We start from the raw sequence: 24,530 nt of genomic DNA on the forward strand, positions 1-24,530 counted from the left end.
GTAGGCAGAGAGGCAGGCAGAGAGAGACAGGAAGGGAAGCAGGCTCCCTGCCAAGCAGAGAGCCTGATGCAGGGCTCGATCCCAGGACCCTGCGATCATGACCTGAGCCGAAGGCAGAGGCTTTAACCCACTGAGCCACCCAGGCGCCCCTATTACTGAAGTTTTTGACAATTAATTTCTGACTCTTAAAACATCTCATTTTTCTTTGGCTTACTTCTGTGTACCCAGTCTGCTTAATCTTTAACTTGTATCAGAGTGTTTGCCAAAGATTGCTTATGGTTGTTTATTAAAATACTTCCGACCTTTCTTTTTCTTTTCTTTTCTTTTTTTTTTTTTTAAATAGACTCCACACCCCATGTGGGGCTTAAACTCACAACACCAAAAAATCAAAAGTCTGAGCCAGCTAGGCACACCTTGTCTTTCTTATTACAAAATCTTTACTGTGGAAAATACAGCAAAATAAAAGGGAAAAAAACCCATGATCCCACTATCCAGAGAAACCTTTTATTTCCTTTCCATCTTTTTTCTATGCATGCATCTATTTATTTTTAAGTCGTTATTTCTTGAAGAAGTAAATTTTGCAAACAGTTTTCGTAAGAAGTTTGCTAGTTAAGGGATTTGCTTCATTTACTTTTTCATAGCATTCTTTAAGGTGGGGGATCACTTTCTTATTTTCTTGAGCTGTTGTTGTCATTAGTTGGAAGGCCCTTGGGGTACCATTAATGGTACCATTAGGTATTCATTATATATAATTTTAATATGCTTTGATTACATTGTCTATGTCTTCAGCTAAGTTGCTAATAATATCCTTAAAATACTCGCCCAGCAAGCTAAAGTCATAGATTAGACCTAGAGTTAAAATGTTTTGCTTTTCTGGCTTTTTTTTTTTTTTTTTTTTTTTTTCTCCCTTTCCCTCAGAGCTGTAACATGGTTAGCTTTGCTGGGATCCACCATTCTAATCTTCAGGTTATGTAAATTAAATATGTTAGCCTACTAATTAATTCTTATATCCTGCCCAGGATTTATGGTGACTTATTTCAGCTTATAGTAAAGAGGTTAGAAATCTGTTCCTAAAAACTTGTGGAACTAAGCTAGATCTTAGCTACAAACAAGCAGTCGAGGGACTAGAAATTCTTTTTTCAGTGTATTTGTCCTGAAGGCAGGCTAAAATGTAATGATGATTCTTGGGATTATTTTGCAGACCTCAAAGGAAGATCTTCTGCAGGCTGATTTTGAAGGTGCTTTAAAGTTTTTCAGAGTTCAGCTTCCAAAGAGATACAGGGCGGAGGAAAATGCCAGAAGATTGATGGAGCAGGCTTGCAACATTAAGGTAAGGTACATGGATTTATATATAGTGAAGACAGAACCTGAATGCAGAAAGAACATGTCTAATTATATAAAACCCTTTCTCTACACGTTGCTGGATTTTGACTATGTTTAAGGTGATACTGAGTATGAACAGTCTCTCCCAGACATTTCTGTAAGGCTGGTCTGTGTCTAATACCTTCCAGTAGGACTTGGAGTGAAAGTTAGTCAGTTCAGATTGAAGCAATAGGAAGACAAAAATTTTTCTTATAGGTAGGGCTCTAGAATGGTCTGCTGTGATAGTGGTTTCCATAGCCGCAGACTTAGTATTTAGCTTTTGGCCATCTGTTTTAGGATTATTTACGACAAAGCAAGAAAAGCCTGCTTAGGCAGTGCTTTCTTTCCTCTAAGGGACTTGGAAAGCTTTCGTCTGCCCATTCTCACCCCACATCTGCGAAATGGTCATGGATATATTGTTCCTTATCCTATGCCTCCTAGATTAGTTTTATAAAACTAAACAAGTTTTATAAAATAATTAGATATGGAAATTTCTATCCAGAAAATTATGGTATCAAGATGAGAGAGCACATTTTTAAAGATTTGGAACCAATTTATTGATGTTAATTCTTGTACCTCTGGAATATACCAGGGAATCTTCTCACCTAACTATGACATAAATATAAATTTCCCTTCTGAACATAGAGACAAAGATCCCATGTCTTACTGACCTCATGTTCTTGCAGAAGGGAACAGACAATAAATGACTAACATAATAAATAATATGTTTAATATGCTAGAAGGTGATAAGTGGCTAGGAAAAAAGGAAAAGTAGGGCAAAATAAGCAAGACCGGATTAGTAAGGAGAAGGAAAGTTAGAGTTGTTACTAGGTAGTCAGAGTAGGTAGATCTTATTAAAAAGGTGAAGGAGATGGGTTAGTTGTACAGATGTCTAGGGGAAAGAGGGTTCCAGCAGAGGCAACAGCTAGTTCAAAGGCCCTGAGGCTGGCTTATGCCTGGTGGGTTTGAAGAACTGTAAGAAGGCCAATGTAGCTGGAGTGAAGTAAATGAAAATGAGCAATAGACAAGGAAGTTAGAGAGCTCACAAGGAGCCAGAAAATATAGGTCTTTGTAAGGATTCAGGCTTTACTTTGAGTGAAGTGGGTAGCTCTTGCAGGGTTTTGAGTGGTAGAGTGATACAATCTGTCTGAGATTTTAGGGGATCACAGTGCTGTGTTGAGAACAGACTGCTAGAAAGTTAAGAGTGGAAGTAGGGAGATCACACAGGGGTTTTTGCAGTAATCCTGTTGAGATATAATGATAGAGTTTACCAGAGTGATGGAGTGGAGACAGAGGTGATTGGAACCTGAGTATATTTTGAAAGAGAACCAAAAAGATTTTGTGATATATTACACATGAGTATGAGAGGAAATGAGGAGTCAAGATGACTCCATGGATTTTGGATTAGGTGATTAGAAGATTGAGTTGCCATTAGGTTATTAAGCTCATTACTTATAATGTACTTTGACACGTACTTTATTTAAGCACCGTACCTACTCTAACACTTTTTTGGTCTAACAGTGTTGTTTTTGATTTAACTTAAAGTAAATTCTGAATATCAGAAAGTATAATTCAGTGCTGAACGTAAATAACTGAACAGAAAAAAATATATTATCTTTCAAGTGAATTGTGTATTCAAAAAATCGTTTTCCAAAGATACTAAGCAAAACAGACCTCTGAATCTTCATCCTAAAATGCAAACTTGTAAAGCCTTCCAGACTGATTATTTTATTCGGCTGGGCCAAATGACTAAGCATGAGTTACATTTGTCTGTAGACTTTGAAAATACATTTCAGTGGTCATGGTGGCTTTGACTGAATTTTGTGGGTGGTGTGTTTGAAAAGTAGGCTCTGGCCTTTGATTGTTCCAGAGCTATCCAAGTACTCTAACTAGAACAGTGCTAGAGGAGTCTGTTAAAATAAAACATTCATTTCTAAGAATGAGATGAGAGAGTTAGGAGGTACAGGTAAGATGGAAAGTTAAATGTCTTTAAGGGAAATTTGGTAGCATCAGACAATCAATGAGAATGGAAAACCCAGGCAAATGATCCAGAATTGTGAGATGTATAGGGAAAGATTTTTTCCAATATAATTTATGAAGCTCCTCAGAGGAAGGAGGCACATTAACAATGGTCAAACCAAAAACATGGGATCTGAAAGACACAGAAACCTAAAATATTAGGAAGTAAGTTCAAAATATGATCTGGGTCGACTTTTTGGAATGAACATGTGCAACCAGAATGATTTATGTGAACGTGAGCAGATAGACATGAATTTTTATTTTAAGTAATAATGAATTATTTGATTTTGTTTTTTGTTGTTAGGTCTTGTTTCGGGTTTTGTTTTTTGTTTTTGCATTATCTAAGGAGAGTAATGGTTTCTTAGATACATAAAACAGTACTCACAGGACACCACATTTATTAAGGTATAATTGACATAACATTATATTAGTTTCAGTTGCAAAATTGCAAAGTGATCACCATAGTAAGTCCAGTTAACTCCTGTCACCATCCATAGTAAGAACTTTCAAGCTCTGCATTCCTAGTGGCAGTACGGTATTATTAACTAGTCACCATGCTGTATAGTGTATCCCCATGACTTTTTTATTTTATAATGAATAATGTCATCATTTGATAATGAAATTTGTTCCTTTCGACGCCCTTCACCCATTTCACCCAGCCCTTACCCCCTGCCTTGGGCAATCAATCGATGTGCTGTATCCCTGAACTTGGGTATTTTTGTTTTGTTTTGTTTTGTTTTGTTAGACTCTACATATAAGTGAGATCATATGGTATTTATCTTTTTCTGTCTGACTTACTTCACTTAGCATAATGCCCTCAAGTTCCATCCATATTGTGCCTAATGGCAAGATTTCATTCTTTTTTGTGGCTGAATAATATTCCGTCGTGCATGTGTACCACATTTTCTTTAGCCATTCATCCATCAGTGGCCTTTTAGGTTGTTTCCATTACTGGCCATTGTAAATAATGCTGTAATGAATATAGGGGTCCATACTGTCTTTTCAAGTTAGTGTTTTTGTTTTATTCAGATAAATACCATAAGTGAAATTGCTAGACTGTATGGTAGTTCTATTTTTAGTTTTTTGAAGAACCTTCATTTTCCATAGTGGCTACACCAATTTACATTCCCACCAACAATTGCACATGGCTTTCCTTCTCTCCACATCCTGGCCAATCCTTATTTCTTATTCTCTTGATAATAATAGCTGCTCTAACAGATGTGAGGCGACATCTCATGGCGCTTCTGATTTGCATTTCCTTGATGACTAGTGGTGTTGGGCACCTTTTCACGTACCTGTTGGTTATCTGTATGTCTACTTTGGAAAGATGTCTGTTCAGGTCCTCTGCCCATTTTTTAATCAGATTGTTTGGGGATTTTGCTGTTAAGTTATATGAGTTCTTTATATATTTTGGATATTAACTCTATCAGACATATGTTTTGCAAATATTTTCTACCATTCAATAGGTTGCCTTTTCATTTTGTTGATGGCTTTCCCTTGCCTTGCAGAAGCATTTGTTTGTTTGTTTTTAAACTCACGGGGCTGGAACTCATAATCCTTAGATAAAAATCTTATCTGAAATCAAGAGTCAGACACTTAACGGACTGAGCCACCCAGGCACCCCTGTGCAAAAGTTTTTTAGTATGATGTAGTCCCACTTGGTTTATTTTTGCTTTTGTTATGTTTATTTTAGATGTCAAATCCAAAAAAAAAAAAATCGCCAAGATCATCGCCTATGTTTTCTTGTAGGAGTTTTATGGCTTAAGTTCCTTTTTTTTTTTAAGATTTTTTTTTTTAAGATTTTTATTTATTTATTTGACAGAGAGAGATCGCAAGTAGACAGAGAGTCAGGCAGAGAGAGGGAGGGAAGCAGGCTCCCTGCTGGCAGAGAGCCCGATGCGGGACTCGATCCCAGGACCCTGAAATCATGACCTGAGCCTAAGGCAGAGGATTTAACCACTGAGCCACCCAGGCACCCCTGGCTTAAGGTCTTATGTCCAAGTTTTTTATGAGCTAATTTTTATGTTTGGTATAAGATAATGGTCCAGTTTCCTTCTTTTGCATATGGCTGTCCAGTTTTTCTATCACCATTTATTGAGGAAATTACCTTTCCCCAAAGTATGTCCTGACTCCTTTGTTGTAAGTTAATTGACCACATATGCATGGGTTTATTTCTGGCTTCTCTGTTCTGTCCCATTGATCTATGTCTCTGTTTTTTATATGCTGCTACCATACTGTTTTGATTACTTTGGCTTTGTAATATAGTTGAGGTCAGAAAGTGTGATGCCTTTAGCTTTGTTCTTCTTTCTCAAGAATTGCTTTGGGTATTTGGGATCTTTTGTGTTTCTATACAAATTTTAAAATTGTTTGTTCCATTTCTGTGAAGGATGCTGTTGGAATTTTGATAGGGATTGTATCGAATCTATAGATTGCTTTGGGTGTGTGGACATTTTAACAATATTAATTCCAACCTGTAACACAGATTATCTATTTGTGTCTTTAGTTTCTTTCCTTAATGTCTTATAGTTTTCAGTGTACAGATCTTTCCTTGGTTAAATTTATTCCAAGATATTTTTTGATGGAGTTATATGTTATGCCCCAATAATGGGTCCGTGATTAAAGGAGTGAGAATGATACAAAGTGAAGGTCAAGCAAAGCTTTATTCTGCACCAAGCATCAAGAATCTAACCGAACGTTCGGGGCCGCACCTCTTAAAAGAGAGGGCGACCCTTCTATGTTTCACAGACTAGCTTTTAAGGGCAAAGGCCATGCAGTCGGGCCTGGCCACACACAGGTGACCAATGAGATTGTAACACACACAGGAAACTCCACAGTGATACTAGGTGACCAATTGAGTTACAATTTACCCTAGTAGACATTTGAACCAGCCTATTACACCTTGATTGGGATTGGCGCCCAAAGGCTCCCAAAGGGCAGGGCCCATACTCCTTGGTAACCAGGGAGACAGTATGCATATCCCCCTCTTCCCCCCCCCCCCCCCCCCATTGAATTCTCCACCTAGCCTGACCCACCCTTGTATCTGGGCTTTGTTACCTGAAGCTGGTTTCCGGGACTTGTCTCCACGTCAATCCCCTGGGGGAAGGGGAGCAGGGACAGTTTCTAAATAGGTCCTTACATTATAAAATGGATTGTTTTCTTAATTCCTCTTCTTGGTAGTTTCTTACTCATGTATTGAAATACAACAGAGTTTTGTATATTGATTTGTATCACAGGATATCATTTTAATTTATAAAGTGATTGTGAGGCAGATGTGAGATGAAACTCAGAGAGGGAAGTAGTACAGTATCCAGGTATCATGCTGGAACTGAAGCACAGGTTTCCAACCTGAAGGTTTAAAATTGTTTTTCAACTGAGACCTACATTTTAAAATAGCTTCTACATCAAAACCCTGACCATACACACACACACACACACACACACACACACCTAAAGAAATACCCTTAAACAATATGTGATATACTCTGATGTTTCCTCTTCTACTACTGTATTGTATTCTGTGTCATTTAAACTTCTTGAAGAAAAATCTTCAAACCAAAAAGGTAGTCATAACCACTAAATCAATTTCACAACAGCTTGGCGTTGTGAAAAAACACCAAGGTCTGTCCCACCATTCACACCACCTCCCTCTTCCCCACTCAGATGTGCTGCAACTTGTGAGAGGTTGTGGAGCTTGAGGTGTGGCAATGAATAATGGAAGTGTGGGTGTGCTAAGGATGTGAGTCGTCATGCCGTCCTTGTAGCAGAATATGCTGGCAACTGCAGGTTTTAGGGAATGATGGATTTACAGACCAAGGCTGTGTGTCAGGCAAAGCATTCACAGACAGATGTGACTGCAGGTATGGAACAGGCAGGAAAGTTGCCCTCACAATTTCTGATCTACAGCCTTGACATTAAAGACAAGAATATCAGAAGTAAAAAATTTTGATTTTAATTATTTTCACAGTTAGTATCGTGTATGATTATATCTGTTTTGAATGGACCTGTTCTCACTGAATTATCCAACAAGATGAATCACTTCCCTCTAACTTATAAGAACTAGGTGATGAGTGATTTCAGTGAACTGATTGGTTTTAAAATAGACGTAACAGTTGCAGATGAAAAATAACTTATTACTTCCATACCTGGTTTATTTCTGTGTGTGTACCAACAAGATGTATTAATAAACCACAGTGGATTAGATAAATAACTTTATTCTTCTAAAACCTGTATAATATTAAATATCAAAAATGTTCTTGTGTTTATTTTTTCTGATTTAACGAACATGATTTAAAATTTTTCTGCTATCTTTCTACGCCTGTGGTTTCAGCTAGGTTAAAATCAGAATCTGTGTTGACCCATCAGACTTGATTTGAAAAGTCATTTCCTTACTTAATATATGAATATCCTGTACTTCCTCTGGTTTTGTTGAATATCATTATTCAGGTGTTATTTGTAGTTAAAAATTCTGCTACTGTGGACCTTCTTAAACTTGAATCTTGGCTTCATGAACTCGAAATCAGTAGAAATTCAAATTTCTTGACACAAGCATATGAGCATTTTGTTTGTTTTGGTAAGATGATCTATAGCTTTCTTAAAAGGAATTCAGAAACTAAAACAAAACAAAACAAAACAAAAAAAACACACAAAAACACAAAAAAAACCCCAGCCTCTATACTGTGGGACAGTCTTAAACTTGCTAAGTAAATTGATATTTTTATAAAGTGTAAGAATTTATGAATGGGCTATCTATCTGTAGATAGTTAAGTGCTTATACAGATAACCTTTATAATTATTCTTGATCTGCCTATTTTTCTATATAATTCAACACCATTTATATTGTATTAGGTTGAATGGATGAAATTACCATTCTTCTTGGTCAAAAATTTGAGATATTAGATATCATATATGATTTAATTCAGTATTTCATGCCTCTCCATATAATTCAATGCTATGTAGAAAGATGATGAAATATTATTAAAAATTTGAGTGTTTTAATTATAATAGAAATCATTTAGCTGATATTGCTCTGATAAGAACAAAAGGATAAACTAGAAGAATAAAACACCTAGGGATGCCTGGGTGGCTCAGTTGGTTAAGAGGCTGCCTTCGGCTCAGGTCATGATCCCAGGGTCCTGGGATCGAGTCCCACATCGGGCTCCTTGCTCGGCAGGGAGCCTGCTTCTCCCTCTGCCTCTGCCTGCCACTCTGTCTGCTGTGCTCCCACGCTCTCACTCTCTCTCTCTCTAACAAATAAATAAATAAAATCTTGAAAAAAAAAAATAATAAAACACCTATAGTAGAAGTTAGAGGACTGTATATACCTATGGACATGCAAACTCCGTGAGAGAATTACTCTCCAAAGACTGAAAAACAAGTTTTGTCTGTCCCTCTTTCTTCCTTCCTTCCTTCCTCCCCTTCCCTTCCCTTCCTTTCCTTTCCTTTTCCTTCCTTCCTCCGCCTCCTGCCCTCCACCTTTCTTTCTTTTTCTTTCTTTCTCTCTTTCTCCTTCCTTCCTTCCTTCCTGTTCATTTTTATTTGGAATAATGTTGCAAATGCCACATTTGTGGTACATCTCATTAGTAGCAAAGTTCATCACATCATTTAAAATGGTGTGTTGGTAGATCTTCATAAAAGAATACTTAAAAATAGAAATCAGCCCATTTCATTTGATTTTGTTAGTGAAATAATTTGAACAAAATTAAAACTTCAGAATTTGATGTCAAACTAAAACAAGGTAGTTAGGGAAGGAAGTTCATTTCTGAAGGGCCTATTGTGTGCAGGAACTATGCAAGAGAACTTCTGAGAGGAAACGACTTAAGATAAGACCTGAAGGGTTAGCTGGAGTTAAGGAGTATCTGAGGCCCGGGGAAGGAATATGCCTAGAGGTAAGAAAACCCTAATGGTAGTTGGTGACCAGAGAATAGGAAATGAAGGGAGTAAATAGAAGACAAAGTAAACAGGAGCCAGACTGCTAGTGCAGAGCCCTGCAAGCCAATCCCAGGAGCATTGGAAAGCATTGAGGGGTTTTAAGTAAGAGGCAGAAATAATCAGCTGCTTGTTTTAGAAAGGACTTTCTGGCTCCTGTGTGGAGAATGGGTTGAAAGGGGTAAGATTAGCTATTGGTGACAAACCAATTCAGGGATGTTTATGTAATCCAGGTGAGAAGTGACCAGAGTATCTGTTATGGGCTGGAGATATAATGATAGATTTGAGAGATATTCAAGAGATAGAATCACAGATCTTAGTGATTAAATGTGAACATTAGGGTAGGGAAAGAGCCAGTCATGACATTCAGAATTCTTACTTAGGCAACTTGATAGTAATCACACCGCAAAGGGAACAAACAGTATGGAAGATAATAAGTGAACCGTTGGACATGTTAAGCTTGCAGTGTATATCCACAGTCTCATATCTAAAAATATAGAAATACCAAGTAGTGGGTGGAAAGTAGGCTGGATGTCACCACTATTGAAACCATGAGAGTGGGTGGATTCTCATAGGGAAGCAGAAAGGAATGTTGAGGATAGGGACGTTAACATGTGAAAAAAAGAAGTAGAAGCCAGTGAGACTGAGAAGGCAGGAAGAAACCCAGAAGAGAAGTGAAGTGTGATTGCTAAGGGTAAAGGTATTTGTTTTTAAGAAGGAAGAAGTTGAATAAATGTCAGTAATGCTTAGAGGTCATATAAGGCGATAAGGAGTGAAAAGTAGACATTGTGCAATAGTTAATGATAAAGATGTCCTTAATGGCCTTAGCGAGAGTAGTTTCAGTGGAGTGATGAAGTATAAACTCCAATGATTCAAGGAATAAATGGGAGAGGAGGAAATGGAGAAAGGAAGATAAAACAACTCTTCTAAGAAGGTTAGAATGGGAAGGAGATGGGGGTGGAAGAGATGGCCAGCAAGCCAGAGAATAAGTACAAGACAGATAAGAAGACATAAGATTGAGATGGATTTTTTGGAGGATGGGAAAGATGAATCTTTAAATGCTAAAAAACTTCAATGAAATCAATTTCTTCATTGAGCACCTGCTATATATGCCTGGCACTATGCTAGAACCAGGGAATGCAGGGTAGATGGGCTCCCTGAAATCATCGGATTTCCATATTATTGTGTGGAAAATGTTAGTTAGATAATCACCTTAACAATAAATGTATAGGGGCACCTGGGTGGCTCAGTTGGTTAAGCGACTGCCTTCGGTTCAGGTCGTGATCCTGGAGTCCTGGGATCAAGTCCCGCATCAGGCTCCCAGCTCCATGGGGAGTCTGCTTCTCTCTCTGACCTCCCCTCTCATGCTCTCTTACTCTCTCTCTCTCTCAAATAAATAAAATCTTAAAAAAAATAATAAATGTATAGTTACAAAGTGTGAGACAAAAGCTCAGAAGGGACATAATGAGGATATATGATGGGAAGGAGCAAAAGAACCTGACTCTGACTCAGTCAACAATTTAGGGAAAGCTTTCTTGAACTGAAATAATAAGGCATTCCAGACTGAAGAAACAGCTTGTACAAACATTGTGAAGTAGGAAAGAGTAAGTTATGTTGAAGAAACTGGGAGAAAGCCAATGGGACGATAGCTTAGAGACTCATGAGGGTTGATAACGTAGAGACCAGACCAGATCATCTTCAGATAAGAAGAAAAGGCCCACCGAAAGAGAAAAAATGAAGATTTGGTAAAGGAAGGGAAATATATCAAGAGGCAGTCCTCCAAGGAGGAGGGTATAAGGGATTAGATTCCAAAGAATAGACCTATCTTCCATTACAGTAGAAGGGAATGAGCAAGGAATCATCAGGGATGAAGGGAATATGCAGTTTGGTGAGGAGGAAATTGAAAATATTTCATTTGAAGGTTTCTGTTATTTCAATTAAGCAGAATCTAGAGTGAAGGAAATATATAGTAGAGTGAGAGGTTTAAAGAACATGGAAAAGCTTTTAGAATGGATGTTGCAGAGATTGGAAGAACTAAGTGAGAAAACACAAAGCAGTTGTTGAACCATTATTGGAGATCATGAATTCATAGTGGCAAAAACTCTGTAGCATTTTCTGAGTTTCTCTAGAAACACTCAGCAGCCCAAATGTATTTGTTTTCAAGAAGGAATAATGAATAAATATATATAAATAAATAATTAATAAATGCCAGTAATGCTTAGAGGCATTATGTATACATTAATATATACATGAAGAAAATAGACAGTTACTTTGACCTCAAGTTGAGGTTTGCCAGCATGAGGCAAAGGAAAGACAGTGGGGACAGAGCAATGGTGCACTAATAAACCAGATCTTGGGGGATACAGAGAAATGAGGAAAAGGGGAATCCCTGATCTGTCACTTGTGCCAATTTCCATGGTATAAATAATCCTACGATGGCCAATTTCAGGGTGCCAGTGCCTTAAGGACAGGCTCACACATGAGTACTTTTGTGGCTCAGTTGATTAAGCATCTGATTCTTGATTTTGACTCAGGTCAGGATCTCAGGGTCATGAGATCAAGCCCATTGTCTGCATGGAGTCTGCCTGAGATTCTCTCTCTCCCTTTCCCTCTGCCCCTCCCCGCCACATAAAGAAATAAAATCTAAAAAAAAAAAAAAAAAAAAAAAACTGGCTCATACAATGTCTCAAGGTTAATAGTTGCTTCTCAGGAACTGGTAATCAATGACCCTAGCACACACAGGTTCAGAGAGGTGAGGCTAGAAATCAGTGTGTGGTTGACATGATGGAAAATGGAGTCTAACAAGTAGAAGAGAAAGTAAAAACCAATGGGGACTGAAAGTCTGCAAGAAAAGGGGCGGGGGAGAGCTACAAAGAATTGTTGAACTCCATGACTAAGGAGAATGGTGGAGGAGAACATTAAATGAGTTGGTGGTGATTACCCAAGAAAAAAAACAACTGTCCTTCCAAAACTCTTACATTTGAAAGACAATTTAGTGACACTGGAAGACAATACTGACTTGTACTCGAAATTTTCATTTGTAGCTCAGGTTAGTTTGTGGCAGCAGAATCATGCCAATTGCTCTTTTGCCATCTATGGCTAGCTCCTCTGACTTCCTCTCTCTGTCCTAGCAGCAGTGCTACCATCTCTCCCATCTTCCTGTGATCATAGACATTGGGAAATGCTTTGAGGCAGAATAAACAGATGGCAGAGGCTACAGGAGCAAGGGAGATAAGGAGGGCCCTGGCACCCTCCTCACACACCAAAATTGTCTTCCTGCCCCATGTGGGAGAGGTAGCCACCAATGACACAGAGGTTACCGTGCTAACTACTTGCCTCAGAAAATTCTGAGCTCTGCTCCAGCTCAGTTAACTCTTTCCTGAGATGGACAATTACCTGCACTCCCAGAGTGAATTGATATAATTTGAGCTTGCATCCCACAAATCACGTTTGTAATGGGATATGGTAAATTTGTTTATCTAGAAACTTAACATTTTTTCCCTTTTAAGACTTCCATATTTGTAACTGTGGATTTGAATTTAACTGTTTGAAAAATAACTTTCATACTAGAACAAAACTGTCAAGAACATTTCTATTAAAAGCAACTTACCTTTAATTTCTTCATGCTGTTTGCTATTTATTTCTGACTGTTGTTACTGTGTGTAAACAAGAATATAATCTCCCAAATAAAGGCTTTCTTTGAATTAGCAATGAGGCCACAGAGAAGCTTCTGTCAACTCCATGGATCTAAAATGTGTGCCCTTATGTACACCATGGATAGGGTTCATTTTTTTTTTTTTTTTTAAAGATTTTATTTATTTGTCAGAGAGAGAGAGAGGGAGAGAGAGCGAGCACAGGCAGACAGAATGGCAGGCAGAGGCAGAGGGAGAAGCAGGCTCCCTGATGAGCAAGAAGCCCGATGTGGGACTCGATCCCACGGCGCTGGGATCATGACCTGAGCCGAAGGCAGCTGCTCAACCAACTGAGCCACCCAGGCGTCCCGATAGGGTTCATTTTTAATGGACCCACATCTAGTGTTCTTTTCCTATGTTGACAACCACAGTTGGGAATATTTGGTTTAAAGGGTCATAATCTTCTGCTGGGAGAATGTTACATTACAGGATATAGAGATATGATAAATAACTGATAATGAGATAGTTTCAAAACAATTACCTCTTTTCTCCTTTGAGACTTTTTTTTGAGATTTTATTTACTTATTTGTTTAGAGAGAACGCATGCAAGAGTACGTGTGGGCACGTGCGGGGGCGGGGGCAGGAGCAGAGGGAGAGAGAATCTCCAGCCAACTCTGCACGGAGCAGGAGCCCAGCGGGTAGCTTGAACTCAAGACCCTGAGGTCATGACCTGAGCTGAAATCACGAGTCAGATACCTGACCGACTGAGCCCCCTGGGTGCCCATCCCTTGTTTTTTCTATTAACATTCGGAATCCTCAGTGTGCCTCAGATCTAGGGCATTGTTTTGTTTTCCCCCCCAAATGAATACAGTTGGATCTTGCTTCTCACAGTCGTGTACTGTGGGAATGAACAGGGAACACAGAAATGCTGGATGTGCTCTGAAACGGTTGATGACAGGTGGAGAAAATGGGCCATAGCTCCAGACGCCCAGACATGAGGCGCCCTCCACATTTAGAAAACTGAGCTTTTCTGGCTGTTCCTAATCAACTAGAGTGCGTGTGTCCCCTTTGTTTACTTCCGCCATTTTATTCTACCATCATCCCTACTTCTGCTAGTCATTTTCTTTCAGTTTATTATGGAGAAAGCCATATAGATATTTTAAAATTAATTTGATCGGTGAACCTGGGTATTGTATCATGAGCTAATCTATATAAATCATTAGGTTGTCTTACACCAAAGAAATTAAGATAAATGGATATAAAAATTGATTTATAGATGTGCGTCTTTTTAGTAAGGGAAACAATAAATCATAGGAATAAAGCATCATACCCTTACATGTATTCCAAACTTGGTACAATGTCCTCATGCAGAGCTTTGCACATAGAATTAAAAACAAAAAAGAATCCTTCAAAACTGCTATTCCACCTAGCAGTTTCTCTTCCTTCAGACTTTAAGTATCTTTTTCTCCTCTGCAATGAATTCACTCTCAGCAGTCTTCCGAAGACTTATTAGTAAGACTAATGGTTATTCTCCTAAATGGGTGTATTCATATCTCATATACCTTTCTGCAGTGTTTTGCCCATTACTTTCTAAATGTTACAATTTATGTTTACCTGTGTTAGAGAATAAAGTTAGAATTAGAACCCATATTCACTTTTTGGCAACATTGGTAATAAATAATCTTCCCGCAACGACTTACACTGAGATCCACCATTCTTTGTTTGTTTGTTTTTTACAAACTATGTGTTTGTTTTTGAGAGAACCAGCATGAGAGAGGGGAGCATGCACACAAGAGGGCAGAGAGGAAGGGGAAGAGAGAGAGAATCGTAAGCAGGCTCCACTCCCTGTGCAGAGCTTGACATGTGGGTCTCGATCTCATGACCCTGAAATCATGACCTGAACTGAAATCAACAGCTGGACGCTTAACCAACTGAGCCACACGTGCCTCCTTTTTTTTTTTTTTAAACTATTTGAATCCATATTAAGATTATATTTAAAGTGTGCTTCACAGTTTGTGTTTGGGGATCTGATGTAGACAGAAAATATATATGGTGTTCTTCTGTTCCCTTGTTGCTCACTAGAAATAATTTAGTTTTTGTAGGTAGCAATAAAAATAAATATAAATGTTGAAGGTGTTGAAAATTGGTTGGGTTAAGATAGCTGGGTCACTGGATCCTGGGGGCTTCGTCTTCCATACCCTTCAACCACAGCTATCCCAGACACCATGCCTCTGTAAGACTGATGAGCCATTGACCTCTACTTCTGAAACTAATAATGTATTATATGATAAGTAATTGAATTTAAATGAGAAAAAAAGATGCCACTGCCTCTGCTCTGGGGGGTATAAGGTAAAATTCTTTAGTTACTATGTGCTTGTTCTACCCACCCACGGGCCCAGTTAGCATTTAGCCAGCAAATAACTGAGTCGAATTAATGCTCTGGAGAACTTAACTTCTTTTACTATGATGCCTTTTTCTCTCCTTCTCCCCGGCAAAAAAATTAAAAAAAAAAAAAAATCTTTTAAGGTGGTGGAAGTAGCACATAAATGAGAATAGCAACCCAAAAAAGATAGGGAAACATTTTAAGTGTTATTCACATGTCTCCAACTGTTGTCACGCTTTCTGAAGCTCCACTTAAAGGCAAACAAACTGCTGAGGGGAACATTATATTCCTTGCTATAGCTGATAGTCGTGATTAAACTAGAAATACTTTCTCATTGTCATTTCCTCTGCCTGGGACTTTTTATTGCAATCACCTGGGAAAGAGAGCTCTTTCTTTCATCCGGAGTGTCTCCCCTGCCTGCCCCTTTTCCCACCCCCATGACTGCATGTGGCTCGCATGGTCTCTTTCGGACACCCATTATTTATCATTTCACTACCTCTCCTGTCGCTGCTACTAGTGTTGTTACCAGCACGCGAGGGAATCTTGGAGTACGGACCACATGAAGAGGTGGTAGAGCTCAGAGTTAAGTGGTTTAGGTTGGAGACTTCAGTACGCAGTTTAACACAGGTTCAACGCACTTACCAGTGCGTTCCTTGCCATGTCCCATTCCTTCTCTTTTCCATGCACTGCGCTGTCATCCGTTCTCCCTTACCCTCCAGGTTGCGTACTTCCCACTGGCTCTTGCTCCGTGTTGGAGTTTCTTACTAGGTTGGTTCCTAAAGAGGCGGTCCTTACTTTCTGGGTCTCATGTCTGGCCTTGGGTCTTCGTGTCTGTAGTCATCAGCTAGGGCTTCCATCATAAAATACCACAGACTGTGGGGCTTAAACAGAAGTTTATTTTCTCACAGTTCGGAGGCTAAAGTCCAAGATTGGGGCGGGGTGGGCGGCAGGTTTGGTTTCTTCTGAGGCCTCTCTGCTTGTCTTGCAGGAGGCCGTCCTCTCACTGTGTCCTCGTGTGGTCATCCCTCTGTCTGGGTTGTCTGTGTCCTAATCTTCTCGTCTGGTGGGGTTACCAGTACTGGGTATTAGGGCTTCAACATAGGAATTTGGGGGTGCACAGTTCAGTCCCTAATAATGTCTTTTTTCATAGTCAACAAAATGCCAGTTTCTCCCCAGGTTCTCTGAAAATACTCTCTTTTTAACATGGATCTTAACTTGGCAACCCTGAAGTACTTGCTCTCCAGTGTCTGATAATACATGACAGGAAATTTTCCAGGTTTGCCCGCATACCCAAGTTCTCCCATTCTATCCTAAAATCTCAGATTATTGAAGAGATTTTACAGCTCTACCCTCTACTTCCATCAGCCCACGTTGTTAGCAAGGCATGTCCTCTGGCATGCATTTTGCTTGGGAAAAGTTCTGATTTACCTTATATACCCTTGTTCTGGTATTGGTCTTACCACATTAACTTCCTTATAATCCTGCCTTTACATTTTATCAGATCTTATATAAACCACAACCTCCCTCTTTCTCTTCCTTTCCTTAAAGAGAAGCAGTAAGTTGGACAAGTGAATAAGTTATGTCTTAGCAGGATGTCCAGTGATAGAAGAAAGTCTATATTCTATTTTAATAGAATGGACACTTTAAGCAACAACATAGTATGAATATTACATAACATAGAACTTAATGTATTTTCTGAAATCATTCACATAAAATTTTTTATTTTAAAACATTTCACCAGGGGCGCCTGGGTGGCTCAGTGGGTTAATAAGGCTCTGCCTTCAGCTCAGGTCATGATCTCAGGGTCCTGGGATCGAGTCCCACATCGGGCTCTCTGCTCAGCAGGAAGCCTGCTTCTCTCTCTCTCTCTCTGCCTGCCTCTCTGCCTACTTGAGATCTCTCTCTGTCAAATAAATTTTTTAAAAAATCTTAAAAAAAAAATTTTTCACCAAATCTTAAGATGCCCATTGTTTAAGAAGACAGACTGTAGACATTGCCTTGCCACGGAAATATTCTGAAGAGAAGTGTCTGGCATAGCAGGAGTTTCTTAGACCTCTCACCTCAGACCAACGGGTCTCTCTGGCTTTAGTTTTTATCTTCTCCAGTTTCCTATACTCACTACCACCAGAGTTGTCTGCCTGGAAAATCAACCTCTTCTTGTCGTTCCTCACCTCAGAGAACACTGCTGGCTCCCCGTCACCTGCAGGATAAACCCCCCACTCCTCAGCTTGGTAGAGAGCCCCTTCTTTCGCACCACTATGCCATGCCCCTTCCTGGCCTTGTCCCCTCTTATCCCTTCCACCTGCAATACTTTCCCTCTGTGGAGTGTCTGCAAAACGCAGGGGCTCTGGAGGCAGACTGGTCTAGCTTTGAATTCTGATTCCAGGGGCGCCTGGGTGGCTCAGTGGGTTAAAGCCTCTGCCTTTGGCTCAGGTCATGATCTCAGGGTCCTGGGATCGAGCCCCGCATCGGGCTCTCTGCTCAGCGGGGAGCCTGCTTCCCTCTCTCTCTCTCTGCCTGCCTCTCTGCCTACTTGTGATCTCTCGCTCTCTGTGTCAAACAAATAAAATCTTAAAAAAAAAAATGAATTCTGATTCCAGTTGTGACTGAATGGGGGATCCTGAGAAATTTACTTAATCTCCTTGAGTAGTTTTCTCATCATGAAATGAGACTAACACCTACTGCCTGAAGATCTTGTAAGAATTGCTAAAGCTAAGCATATGCGTGACTCACTGCTAAATTATTTATCAATTCCTGTTGCAGTTATGGGATCAAGCAAACCCCTATTTACCCTTTAAGCCCAGATCAGGCATTATCACCTCCTCTGGGAGCCTGGGCTGCTATTTATTCTAACTCTGGTAATTCCTGGGCTGGAGCAATGCAGTTGTAGTTACAAATGTGGTTTTCTGAAGCCATGTTGTTGGGGTTCAGATCTTGGTTTGTCTGTGTATTACCTCTGTGATCTCTGGCAAGTTTCTTATACTCCCTATGCCTCAGCTCTCTGTTCTGGAAAATAAGGATAATATTATCTATGTAATAAGATTACTGTGAAGATTACGTGGGATAATGTATGCACTGGACCCTTGAACAACACAGATTTGGACTGCGTGGATCTACTTATATATAGATGTTTTCTGACAAATACAGTACTGTAAATGTATTTTCTCTCTCTCTTTTTTTAAAAGATTTTATTTATTTATTTGACAGAGATCACAAGTAGGCAGAGAGGCAGGGGGAAGCAGGCTCCTCACTGAGCAGAGAGCCTGATGCCTGGTTCAATCCCAGGAACCTGGGATCATGACCCAAGCCGAAGGCAGAGGCTTAACCCACTGAGCCACCCAGGCGCCCCAATGTATTTTCTTCTCCTTGTGATTTTCTTAACAACTCTTTTACTCTGCCTACTTTATTATAAGTATACAGTATATGATACAGGTAACATCATTGACTCTGTTATTGGTGAGATATCCAAGTCAACAATTGGCTACTAGTACTTAAACATGGGAGAGTCAAAGGTTACGTGTGGATTTTTGGCTCCATGGGGGGGTCAGTGCCTCTAACCCCTGCATCGTTCAAGGAACTGAGCAATGTGTGAGAACTTACGTAACTGTGTAAGGAATTTAGCACAATGCTCTATATACCTAGTATACAAAAAATGTTAGCCATTATTACTGTATTCATTTTGAGTCATTTTCTCTTATTGTGAATTCCTCAAGGCTTTGACTCTTCCTTGCTCTTCTCTAGATGCCTTGTGTCTGATCCAGTGCCTAGCCTACGCTGGGATCAAAGAAGGCCTAGCTGGATCAAAGAAGTCACTCGTTAAATATTTATTTAGCTAGCAAATCCTGTTCATTTAAGATGAAGAATATTGGGCTTTAAATCCTCTTTGAAAATACTGGAAATAAACAAAAATTCTCATGTATTACACTGAATAGTATTCCAGACTTCTTCCTACAGAAAAATGAAATAGCTGAGTTTATTGGTCTGAATTTTACTTTTAAGAAAGGTGTCGGGGGCTCCTGGGTAGCTCAGTTGGTTGAGCAACTGCCTTCAGCTCAGGTCATGATGCTGGAGTCCTGGGATCAGTGAGGAGTCTGCTTCTCTCTCTGACCCTCCCCCCTCTCATCTTCTCTCTCATTCTCTCTCTCTCTCACATAAGTAAGTAAAATCCTTAAGAAAGAAACAAAGAAAGAAAGGAAGAAAGGTAGGTAGGTATCTGGGAGTACCTGGGTGGCTCAGTCAGTTGAGTGTCCAATTCTTGCTTTCAGCTCAGGTCATGATCTCGGGGTCATGGGATTCAGACCAACCTCCAGCTCCACTCCTTGCTCGGTTCAGAGTCTGCTTGTCCCTCTTCCTCTGCTCCCCCAAAACTCCCCCACTCTCTCCCTGCCTCTCTCTCAAATAAATAAATAAAATCTTAAAAAAAAATTAAGGTGTCTGGGGTGCCTGGTTGGTTTCATTGGTTAAACATCTGACTCTTGATTTCACTGAGGTCATGATCTCAGCATAGTGAGATCGAGCCCCACATGGGCTCTATGCTCTGCATGAAGTCTGTTTGAGGTTTTCTCTCCCTCTCTCCCACCCCTGCTTATTCTCTCAATAAAAATCTTTTTTAAAAATAGCTGTCTAGGGGCACCTGGGTGGCTCAGTGAGTTAAAGCCTCTGCCTTCAGCTCAGGTCATGATCCCAGGGTCCTGGAATCGAGCCCCCCATCAGGCTCTCTGCTCAGCAGAGAACCTACTTCCCCCTATCTCTCTGCCTGCCTCTCTGCCTACTAGTGATCTCTGTCTGTCAAATAAATAAATAAAATCTTAAAAAAAAAAAGCTATCTATCATACTTTATATACTACAGGGATCATGAAATATGACTTTGTGCATTTCCCACCTTTGTAGACATCTAAGACTTGGAGGGAACGTCAGGTTTCTTCTTTGATGCTCTGGTAACCAGGTGCTCTCCCATATCTTCAAACACTAGATTTTAATGATTTTTAGAATACTTAAAGTTCTGGGGGGCCTGGGTGGTGCAGTTGGTTTGGCATCCTACTCTTGGTTTTGACTCAGGTCATGATCTAAGGGTAGTGAGATTGAGCCCATGTTGAGCTCTGTGCTGACCACAGAGTCTGCTTGAGATTCTCTCTCTCTCTCTCTCTGCCCCTCCCACTCATGCTCTCTCTCTCTCTCTCAAATAGATGAATAAATCTTCTTTTAAGAAAAATAATACTGGGCGCCTGGGTGGCTCAGTTGTTGAGCAGCTGCCTTTGGCTCAGTTCATGATTCTGGAGTCCCAGGATCGAATCCCGCATCAGGCTCTCTGCCCAGTAGGGAGTCTGCTTCTCCCTCTGACCCTCCCCCTTCTCATGCTCTCTCTCTCCCTCTCCCATTCTCTCTCTCCCTCTCTCTCTCAAATAAATAAGTAAAATCTTTTAAAAAACTACTAAAAGTTTTTCAAGTTTTATATAGTCTCATTTGCCTTATTAGTTGTCTATAGTAAAAATAACTGTTGAAAGAACTGAGGCTAAGATGGATATGCCACAGCCTTTTCAAAAAAGGAAAAATGTCATTAATAGTTTATGATCAAGATTGCTAATATAGATCTCAAATGACAAAGTGGTCTGTTCCTTATTTATATATGAAATTATAATTTGTGTTTTTGTCATGTATTTCATGATTTCAATTTTATTTTATTCTTCATAAACTAAATTCAAGGACTGTCAATAATCCGCACTTTTATGTGGTAAATGGCACATTGTATTATTTATCTGTTGCTGCATAACAGACAATCACAAAACTTACTGGTTTATAACAACAACATTTCTCATGATTCTGTGAGTTGGCTGGGTGGTGGTTCTGCTATTACCTCTGGATTCATTCATGTGATAGCATTCAGCAGGTGGGATAGCTCAGGGTTAAGATCTCTCTTTCCACATGTTCTCTTACTGTTGGCTTCTTCACAGTATTGTGGTCCCAGGTTTCCAAGAAGGCCAGACCCAGTGCCTAAGCACAAATTAAGCCTCTGCTTGTATCATATTTGCCAGGTTATGTTGACCAAAACAAATCACATGGAGAGTCAGTGTTAGAGGAGACTACACATGGGAAATGGATACCAGGAGACATGATCAATTGAGAACCATTCCTCTAACAATCTACCACATATATGCATGGCAAATTTATGTTTAAGTATACATATGTATATATATAAATTAACTTCATTTCTGAGAATTTGATGTGGAAAGGGCATTTCCTTGCCATTTTAATAGTATTTACTAACATTTATTAATCATCTTTATTTAATAATATTCTTTTATACATTTTGTTATTAGGAGCTAATATTGCATTTTCTTTTCTTTTTTTTAAAGATTTTATTTATTTATCTGATAGAGGTCACAAGTAGGCAGAGAGGCAGGCAGAGAGAGAGGAAGGGAAGCAGGCTCCCCGCTGAGCAGAAAGCCCGATGTGGGACTCGATCCCAGGACCTTGGATCATGACCTGAGCCAAAGGCAGAGGCTTTAACCCACTGAACCACCCAGGTGCCCCGAATATTGCATTTTCAATTAAAAATTTTTTTCACAATAAAAGTAAGTGACTAAGGCCAGCATCAGTTTAGGTTCCCTGATAGCAGAAGCAATCATTGCTTTTGAATTGTTAATAAAACTTGAGTGGAGATACTCTGATTACAAAGAAAATCCAGCCTGTGATACTGATTTCATCATTCGGCGGAGAATTGGGATTCCAGAGTTCAGAGGAAGCTTAAAAACTTTTAAGTGTTCTACCTTGTGCCATACTTCATGGTGAAAGGCTACAAGCACTTCCTCTAAAATCAGGAACAAGACAAGGATGCCCATTCTTCCCACTTTTATTCAACATAGTGTTAGAAGTCCTAGCCAAAGCAATTAGTCAGGAAAAAGAAATACAACACATCCAAATTGGAAAGGAGAAAGTAAAACTGTCACTACTTCTAGATGACATGATACTATATATAGAAAAACTTAAATATTGCATCAAAATAAAATAAATTTAGTAAAGTTGCAGGATATAAAATCAATACACACAAATCTGTTGTGTTTCCATACATTAATAATGGACTATCAGAAAGAGAAATCAAGAAAAACAGTCCCACTTAGAATTGCATCAAAAAGAATGAAATACTCTGAAATAAATTTAACCAGGGAGGTGAAAGACCCGTATATTGAAAACTATAAGAAGTGATGAGAGGACTGGACAGCCACATGCAAAAGAATGGAACTCCACCACTGTCTTACATCACACACAAAAGTTAACTCAGAATGGATTAAAGACTTGAGCATAAGACCTGAAACCTTAAAATGTCTAGAAGAAAGCAGAAGACCTGAAGCCTTAAAATGTCTAGAAGAAAGCAGAGACAGTAAGCTCCTTGGACCTTGTTAATTCTGTTTTTGTTTTAATTCATCTCAGTGATCAGCTGTAGTCATTCTATCCCAACAGATAGAACTTTAGACTCTTAATATGGGTGATGTAGTTAAACTCCTCTTAATGTATATTTTTCATGGAAGGCCAAGGGTAGGTGGTCTCAGGATGACTAAAAAGAACTAGTTTTATATCTAGAGAAAAGGGCAATAGAACTTTCTTATGAAATAATCAGGTCTATAGACAGTGTAATATCATAAGATACAAACTCTAATGACTTTGTTTTTAGATGGACCCAGGATCTGGGGGGTGGGGAATGGATGCAAAAGAAGATATTGTGTAACATATTCTCAGGACTTAGAGAAAAATGCAGTTGGAAAGAAGAAGGAAGACTCCCCAAAATGGGAAAGATCTAGTATTTTGTTTTTTGAAAAATAGGCGCCATGAATATTGCATTTGTCAGGAGAACTGCTGCATTAGACAGAACTTGCCTTTAATGCCCAGAGACACTTGTTGTCAAAAGAAGCAGAACTTTATCTTGTCCTATTTGGCTGATGTTCACAGGTATTTTTGATGAACTGAGCCCAAAATCATATCCAAAGACATCCTCCCCACAGATAGTTGGTGATGGATCAAGCGAACGAAATGCTATGAGTGTGTTACACAAAAGAGACAGCAGACCCATTCCAGGCTCCACTCTCCTGACCACTGTGTCAGTAATGTCTGTGTGCTGGCAGTGGGCACCTGTGCAACCCGTTCCTCCCTGCCTCCCTTGTGGATGTCTCTGTGTACCCCTGCCTCTTGCCGGTACACTTGCAACCCAAGTGCCTTTCCACAGGTTGCCATTCCTGCCTCTTTCTCCCTCCTGATTCTATACAACTTGCCATTTTTGTTTGAGGGCACCACGGTTAATAGTAAATTTGTCATTATAACAGCCACAACAATTATATCTTGCTTCCATAGGTACCTGGCATGTTTATCACTCAATCATTATTTTAACATCATGAAATACCCTTACAGACCCGACTGTACAGAGTAGGAAAAAAAGGGACAAAATGTGTAAGTCTGTAGCAAGGGCCACTTGGCTAAGAAGTGACTGAGCCAAAATCTGAATCCTGGCAGCTTGGTTCTAGAGTCTGTGCTTTACTACCTCTCTCATACTCGCTGTTTTTTGTTTTTTTTTTTTTTAAAGATTTTATTTATTTATTTGACAGAGAGAGATCACATGTAGACGGAGAGGCAGGCAGAGAGAGAGAGAGAGAGGGAAGCAGGCTCCCTGCTGAGCAGAGAGCCCGATGCAGAACTCCATCCCAGGACCCTGAGATCATGACCTGAGCCGAAGGCAGCGGCTTAACCCACTGAGCCACCCAGGCGCCCATACTCACTGTTTTTTATGTTCATCTTATACTATAACATATGGTTTTTGAAGGCAGTCAGTATTTACAAGCCGTTAAATAGTGCCAGTATTTATCAGTCACTTGCAGGATTTAAGGCTACTGACCCAATATGATTACATTCAATTTCATCTGTTCGTTCTTTTTGCTTTAGAAGCATCTAGGGTTTCTTGCTCACCTACCATCTCCTAGCACCCGACTAGGCATTCTGTTCAGGAATAATCACATCAGACAGAATTCCAGTCCTCCTGGAACCTACAGGATAATGGAAGGGACAGATAACGCGAAAATAACGTATAATCAAAAACTGTAACAAAGGTTACAGAGGAAAAGAGAAGTTTGTTCTAGGAGAGAAAATACTAAGAAGCTAATTTAGGCTGGGGAATGAGGATCAAGGAAAACTTTGCAGAGGAAGGGAACATTTTAAGCTGAAGC

General features: G+C 39.6%; 1 protein-coding gene across 4 annotated transcripts in view; it reads left to right on the top strand.

The window, feature by feature from the left end:
• RABGAP1L (RAB GTPase activating protein 1 like) overlaps positions 1-24,530 on the top strand; it is a 736,622-nt gene that overhangs the window by 583,005 nt on the left and 129,087 nt on the right. For all 4 annotated transcript variants that reach the window (XM_032838758.1, XM_032838756.1, XM_032838757.1 and 1 more), the window contains one exon: positions 1,202-1,330. In XM_032838758.1, the coding sequence (XP_032694649.1) occupies positions 1,202-1,330 (129 nt within the window). The remainder of the gene's footprint in view (positions 1-1,201; positions 1,331-24,530) is intronic.

The sequence above is a fragment of the Lontra canadensis genome, unplaced genomic scaffold, assembly GCF_010015895.1.
Source record: "Lontra canadensis isolate GAN:19392208 unplaced genomic scaffold, GSC_riverotter_1.0 scaffold106, whole genome shotgun sequence".
Lineage (NCBI taxonomy): Eukaryota > Metazoa > Chordata > Mammalia > Carnivora > Mustelidae > Lontra > Lontra canadensis.